This window comes from Belonocnema kinseyi, chromosome 7 (assembly GCF_010883055.1).
Source record: "Belonocnema kinseyi isolate 2016_QV_RU_SX_M_011 chromosome 7, B_treatae_v1, whole genome shotgun sequence".
In the NCBI taxonomy this organism is placed as follows: domain Eukaryota; kingdom Metazoa; phylum Arthropoda; class Insecta; order Hymenoptera; family Cynipidae; genus Belonocnema; species Belonocnema kinseyi.
The window spans coordinates 49,124,742-49,132,070 of NC_046663.1; the positions used below are offsets into that span (position 1 = coordinate 49,124,742).

Here is a 7,329-nt window from a genome sequence, read left to right on the forward strand (position 1 = left end):
AATCAATTATTCCATAATGGTTGCATGTTATATTATAATTTATTCATTCGTAATTGAAAAAATTTTAATAATTTTTCTTACATTTCAGAAATAAAAACCATTCTGATTTAAACTATGTAGATCGAAAAACGTTATTCAATCGCGAAAAACATAATATCAAAAAACAGTTACTAGAATAGAGTTTACAAAACAATAAATGTTTTTATTTTTGATTACTTCGAACAAGTTTTATGTTCTAGTCCATAAAAAAGATTACGAGTATTTGCGGTTCAGAATTAATTTCATCACACGACAAAAAATAATTGCATGGTATCCACTCCCATTGAAATCGAAGGGTTTTATTTTGACTGTTTTCCATGAGAGACAAAATAAGTTCTGTAAAATCTAATTTTTATTCTAAAATCTAAAATAAATGTCTAATTTGGAGAAAGTTAGTGCTGATCAAAAGCGGAAAAAAAGATTAAAAAAAAGGAATCAGTTCCAAGTAATTGGGCGAGATAGTACGTGTTTAGAGATCTGGACGCGCTTTTTGACTACCTTACATGGTGATTAATAATGAAATTTTTAATTTAATCAAAAATGAATGATATTCTGATAAAATAAAGGGTGAATTTTATAAGAAAATGAGCGGTTATGGCTCAATATATATTTTGGACTCGGATTTAGTAACTAAAATCAAGGAGAAAGCACCTACTTTTGGTCTTGGTATAATTAACTAATTTCTGGAATGGGGAGGATGGGGGAGGGGTTAAAAAAAAGAGTTATAGAAAAATTTCCTAATGAGGATGGGTATTTTAATCAATTAGAATTGCCTGTCTAATAATTTCATTCTCAACAAAAGTTTTGTAAGTATTTACACAAACTATGATGCCTTGATTTTAAAATGAGCCTTGAAACTTTAATTAATGTTAATTATTTTCAGAGTTATTTCAATTTTTTTAAACATTCAAATTTGGCGTTTGTTTTATTTGTTGGCCTTTTGCTCTGTCACATTTTAATTTTGCTCTTCTTTATGAAAGCAGAAATATTTCATCCGGATATTATATGCAGTAGATTAATAACACTAGCACACAAAAAAGTGATTTGCCGAGCGGACTACACCAATATATCTATATATTTTTGGGGTCGCTGAATCTCATATTTTTCGAAAAATGCAAAAATCTATGGAATCAACGATTTTCCGTTTATATATTTGCAAAAAAAATGTATGCCCGCTGGACCTAATTAGCACATTTATTTAATTTTTGGGTCGCTGAATCCGAATGTCAGGTTCAAATAACCCATTTAGTTTACATTTTTCCAAATAACTAAAAATCGTGGAAAACCGCGATTTTTCTTGTATATTTTTGAAAGAATATGAGCCAACTGGGTGATTTGGACCTCCTATTCGTATTCAGCGACTCCAAAACATATAAATATTCTGATTAGGACCACCGGGAATGCAAATTTTTTTCTGAAAGAATATACACAAAAAATCGCCGTTTTCGTCGATTTTACGTCTATTTTTGCATTTTTCGAAAAATATGAGCCGATTGGGTTGTTTGGACCCGGAATTCGGGTTCAACGACCCTGAAAACATATAGATATGCCTATGTAGTCCGCCGGGCAGACCACTTTTTTCTATGCCGGTGTAATTAATTAATCATTCACATATTGAGAGATCCGAAAATGAGGATTTGAGTTATCCAATATTGGTTGCTCTAGATACAGAGAGCTGATAGGTTTTCGATCTGATAGCTGATGAGCTTTTAACATTGAGTCACAGCATCAAATATTCAACTCTGACAAAATTGGAATTAATAATTTGTTATTGTTTGATATATAATTCAATGTAAAAGCATAATAAAATAACCATCCAAAAATTAGTAAAAAAAAGTATTTTTGAAATAAAAAGAAGAAAATTGACACAATCACACCTAGAAAGAAATTATGGACTAAATATGCGACTTCTCAAAAACACCTAGATTAGGCTACCATGATGTAAGTACTTATCAACTTTCGCTATTGTCTCATCACTTAGGATCATGTTGCACATTGTTTTTTACACTTTCCTTCAAAAGCAATACTTTTTTTTTTACTTTAATTTTGAGGCATAAGTTCTTTATGCTTGTATTCAGTTTGGTCAACATTCTTTGCAAGACTTCGATTGATTCTTCCATAAAAACCATTATTTGCAAACGCGAACTCACACAGCTTTACTGTCACGAGGTGAACACCTTCTTCGTCGAAGAGGGACATTTTTAGGCATTTTCCTATACAGTCTCTTTGCTGACTACATGTAATGCTTTTATGATTTTTGTCAAATAATCTTTCACCTCATAATCTTTCAGCACTTTTCAAAGTTTAATTGTATCCAGCTTCTTAAGGGCTCCTTCCAGATCAACAAACACACAGAATACTTTTTTTTACTTTCAATCTTTTTTCTGTGTTCTGTCTCAAGCTAAATATTTGATTTGCATATGATCTGCTTGGCATAAACCTGCTTTGGACTTCCTTGATCTTTACTTTTGTATCTGCTATAACCTTAGGAATAAGTATTTTATGTATTGTGACCAGTATTTTTGTAAATACTTTTTCTATGGTATGTACTGAGCTGGTAGGTTGAGAAATTATGATATTTATCTTTATTACCTTTTTTCTTGCAAATTTCAATAATAATAATCTTTCCCCAATCATCTCAAATTTACCCGTTTTAAGTACCTATTCATAAACTTGCTCAATCTTATAGTCTACTCATAATTGCTTCAAATAATTTTAGCGGTAATACCATCCACACCTGCAGTCTTAACATTCTTTAAATATTTAATGATAGCATTAATTTTAGACGCAGAAATAACTATTATGTATTTTCTTCTATATCGCAGCTTTTATGCTCCATAGCTTCATTTCTATATATAATTCCTTTAAATTCACTTTTTTACAGTATTTTATTTTGTCTGTATCCTATAGCATTTCACTCTCACTATTTCTAATTCAAACTTACTTCGCACTACTACTTCCTAGTATTTTTACTCTTCTGTTTTTATTCTTATAATCATCTTCTAGTCTGATTCTCTCGCCATTGTTAATATTTGTAATACTGCATTTCTTAAATACGCCTGCTTGTTTGCGTCATCAGCTAAGTGAATTTTATTGTTCCACCAAACTTTTCCAGTTATTCTTCCTCCGACATAATTATCACACACTTCAAATGCACTCATGACCATTCAATCCTTTAGTACTGTCCATGCACCCTCTAGAGTTTTATTTTCTATTTGCGTCTTCCAGTTCGACTTATCCAACCATTCGATCATCACATTAGAAAATTCATTACGGAATTCAATTTGGACTTCTGGTTAGAGGCATACCGAGCGAGACGAGCGAGACGAGGGAGAAATGGACGATAACGAAAATGATTCTCGTTTTAATATTCTAATGCTTGTCTCGTCTTGTCTCGATTAGACGAGATTATCGCAGTACGAGCGAGAAAAGTCAAGAATTTATTTATATGTAGCAAGATAAATAAAAATGTGTGAGTCTGACTTAAAGTATATCCTCTTGGGCTAAAGAATCTATGAGCATTTAAGCAATGTGAATATCACATCGTTTGAAACCTTTAATCTATATATAGGATTCACAAAATCAGTCTTAATTCCGTTAAAGATATTTTAAAAGAAAATTGCTCTAGTTTCAATGAGAATTTAATTTTTAAAAATGGAAAACTTGATTTAATTTTAATTTAGCCTTCGGGATATGGTAAATAAAAACAAAAATAAAAATAAAATCTTCGATGTTCGACAATGAATTTTTTTCGAGCTCTTACGTACCTTATTACTGACAACTTTTATTTAGTCGCTTTAATCAAATACTATTTATTATACGGAAGTTTACCTGCGTTTTGCTTCAGAAAGAATCTAAAATATTTAAGAAATAAATTTTAATGCATTTTTATGAAAATTCACATTTATGTTTTATTCCATTTTTTCAATTTAAAACCAGAAATGCTCATAATTTGAGTATTGATATATGGATTTTTTTAAAGTAATACCTCAACTATTATATTTGTGCTTGAAAATTGAAATTTTTTAGTTTCACAATTTCGAAATTCAAACATTTGTTTCAAAATTGTTGCAGTTTATTGAAAATTGGTCTTTTTTATAGAAACACAATCTTCTTGGTTGAAAATTCATCTTTTTGTATGAAAATTAAATTATTTGATTCAAAATGTAATTATTTGGTTGGAAATTTAACAATTTAAAAATTTGTTTGAAATTCACATTTTCGGCTTTAAGATAAAAATTTGTTTGCTTAATTGAAAAGTTAACTAGGCACTTGAGAATTTGTTTATTTTTTTATTGAAAATCAATTCTTTAAATTTAAAATTAATTTGTTCCATTTTTGTGGTAATTGTACCTTTTTTAATTGAAAATTAAACAATTTCTTTGAAAATACATGCATTTTGTTAAAAATTCAGCTTCTTATTTATAAATGGCACTGCTTTTTATTTAGAATTAAAATCTTTTTTGGTTGCAACATGAGCTATTCCATTATTTATTAAAAATTCCTATATTCTGATTAAAAAATAAATTTCTTGGTTGTAATTTAATTACTGACAGTTTGTTTAGATGTGAATACTGCCTTTACAGACACGGATATTAGGTTCTACATATAAATTAATAGCTTTAAACTAAAGTTAAAAAACTTTAACCTGTTCAAATGTTGTGAATTTGTACATTTTTTGTAGATAATTTGATATTCCTAAAAGTTTTATATAAAAGTAGGCATACATTAAAACATAATAATACTAATGAATAAAGCTCCACATTAAATCACATATCAGGTTAAGCTCATTGAGGGTCAGTATAAGTATAACAAATTTAACCGGGAAAATTGGATCTTCACTTAGTTTATTATATAAATTGATTGAAAACTACTGTGAAGGAGTATTCTGTAAATTTGCTTCTTCGAAAAATGTATATTTATCGGTTTTATTTTTTGAATTCTCCACAGTCAGTACCTGGTTTCTGCATTCCATCTGTTTCTGTGTTTCACATACCAAATTCCTACTGTTTGAAATTCCTAAAACTTTCCATTTTTTGAACATTTTATTTTCAAATTAAATTGTCAGATACGTTCGACAGCCCACGAAAACATTTCTCGTCAGTCGAGACTGGAACAATCGAGTATGATCAAATGCAACTCGATGGGCTAGTTTACAAGATGGAAATTACATTAAAATTTTTTTGGTTTTAATTAAATTTTTTGGCCAGAAAAATTGACTCTATTCGCTCTACTGGAAGTCGAACCACAGAACTTCCGCTTTTCGTTCGGGTGCTTTTCTAATTAGGCTATTGGAGAGGTCAAAAGAAAAATTATTTTTCAGAAATACACGCTATCTCAAACTAGATGTTACATTTATGATATTAGTAATTTGAGGGAATCTGTATTGTCATCAGGGGTAATTACCATTCACCACTGCAGATATCAATTCCCAAAGCCGTGGTATTAGAAATCAATACTATAGATCAAGTTAACTTTTCGAATAACAGACAATACTTCACGTCATAATTGACTAAATGAAAAATGAATGTAACAAATTTTTTGCCTAATGAAATTTTTTCTGAAAAATGATCGACTCACTTCGTTTCACTGGAAATCGAACCACAAAACTTCCGATTTTCGATTGAGCGCTTTTCCAATAAGGGTATTAGATAGTAGCGAAGCAAATAAAGAAAAATATATTTTTTTAAAGTCAATCATATTGTGGCTTCCACATCCGCACCAAGTATACATGTGGATCATTTTGCAGCTAAGCCAAGTATTTGTAATAAACAATTTCTTCATGTATAAACGATTTCTAATGCGTTTTCCGGTATCATTGTAGCTTCTTTCTAAATTATAAAGGCGCGTTCCCGTAATTTACGTTTATCTGACTGTGACTTCATGTAAATATCTAAATATGAATTTTGTAATAAATATAATTTGAAAGAAATGGGTTAGAAATGGTTGTTTGTTTTATGATGCAGGTGATGTGAGGTGTCAATACCCAGGTGACCCACCCCACGGACAAATAGCACCGCTGAAGTTCTGGTACAAACCGGGTGACAATATTCAAGTGACATGCTCACCAGGCTACGTCACACCCCTTGAACCAGTAAAAAAACCAACTTGTCGGGAGAATGGAATGTGGAGTGCTCCACCACCTCCCTGCCGATCCTACAAAGACGTCTAAAAAAAAGCGTTTTCTACTTTAAAAAAAATCAATTTGAACTTTTTGACATGAGATCAATTTTAACACTCATTGAGAGATCAGTGCCAGTGACTAAATATGGATAAGGACTTTTTTTAAAAGCTCTAGATTCTGAGCATGAATAATTATAAAGGAGACAAAAGTGTTTTAGTAGGGTGGTTGTTATTTATATTGTGAAAAAAATTTGGAATCCTAAACACGAGAATATGTTACTAACGCAATGTATAAAACATAGTCCTATTTAGAAAAGTTCAGGGAATAAGAATCGGCTATAATTTTTCAAATTATAAAAACTAAAGCCCGTTTTATGGGGTCCCAATGAATCCCTTAGAAGTGCTAATTGGTATTTTCACGAAACAGAGGTCTTTAACTGATTTTTTATTGTTTAAACAATTTTAATTATTTCATAAAATTTGTTTCTTGTAGAGGTCGCAAAATAGATATATATTACAGATGCTCTGAGCCTTGTAATGAACGTGAAAGCGCATCTTTGATCATTTCCAGACTCCAAGAAAAATACATTGTGAAAGAAATAATATCAATAAAAATTTCACTGAAACTAAACAAAAAAAACTCATAATGTTTATCAAATCAATTTAACTTCAAGCCAAGAAGTTACATTTTTATTTAAACATACGTCAATTTTAAATAAAAAAACGGAAAATCCAACAAAAAAATATTAATTTTCCAAAGAATAAGTACATTTTTAACTAAATAGTTGATTTTTAAACCAAAATATGTATTTTTTATTGAGAAGATCAATTTTTTAATAAAAGAGATTAACTTTCAACCAAAAATGATCAAATTTCCAACATAAATGTATAAATTAAATTTTTAGCTGAAAAAAGTCATTTTTGACAACAAAAAATGAATTTTCAACAAAGTAGATAAATTTCCAAGCAAAACTATGGATCCTGAACGAAGTAATAAATTTGGAAAAAAGGAGTTACACTTTCAAACAAGTAGTTAAATTTTCTGTAAAAAATATCGTTAGTTCATATAAAGGGATTGTTATTTTAAATCGCAAACTGTTTACTTTAACTAAAAAACAAATTTTCAACAAAATCGATACATTCTTAATCGAGAAGACGCATTTTATC

General features: G+C 29.8%; 1 protein-coding gene across 1 annotated transcript in view; it reads left to right on the plus strand.

Annotated features, from left to right (window-relative positions):
- LOC117177087 (locomotion-related protein Hikaru genki) overlaps positions 1–6,878 on the plus strand; it is a 530,094-nt gene extending 523,216 nt beyond the window's left edge. Inside the window, exon 9 of the mRNA XM_033367576.1 lies at positions 6,006–6,878. Coding sequence (XP_033223467.1) covers positions 6,006–6,211 — 206 coding nt within the window. The 3' untranslated portion in view covers positions 6,212–6,878. The remainder of the gene's footprint in view (positions 1–6,005) is intronic.
- Positions 6,879–7,329: the final 451 nt, after the last annotated feature.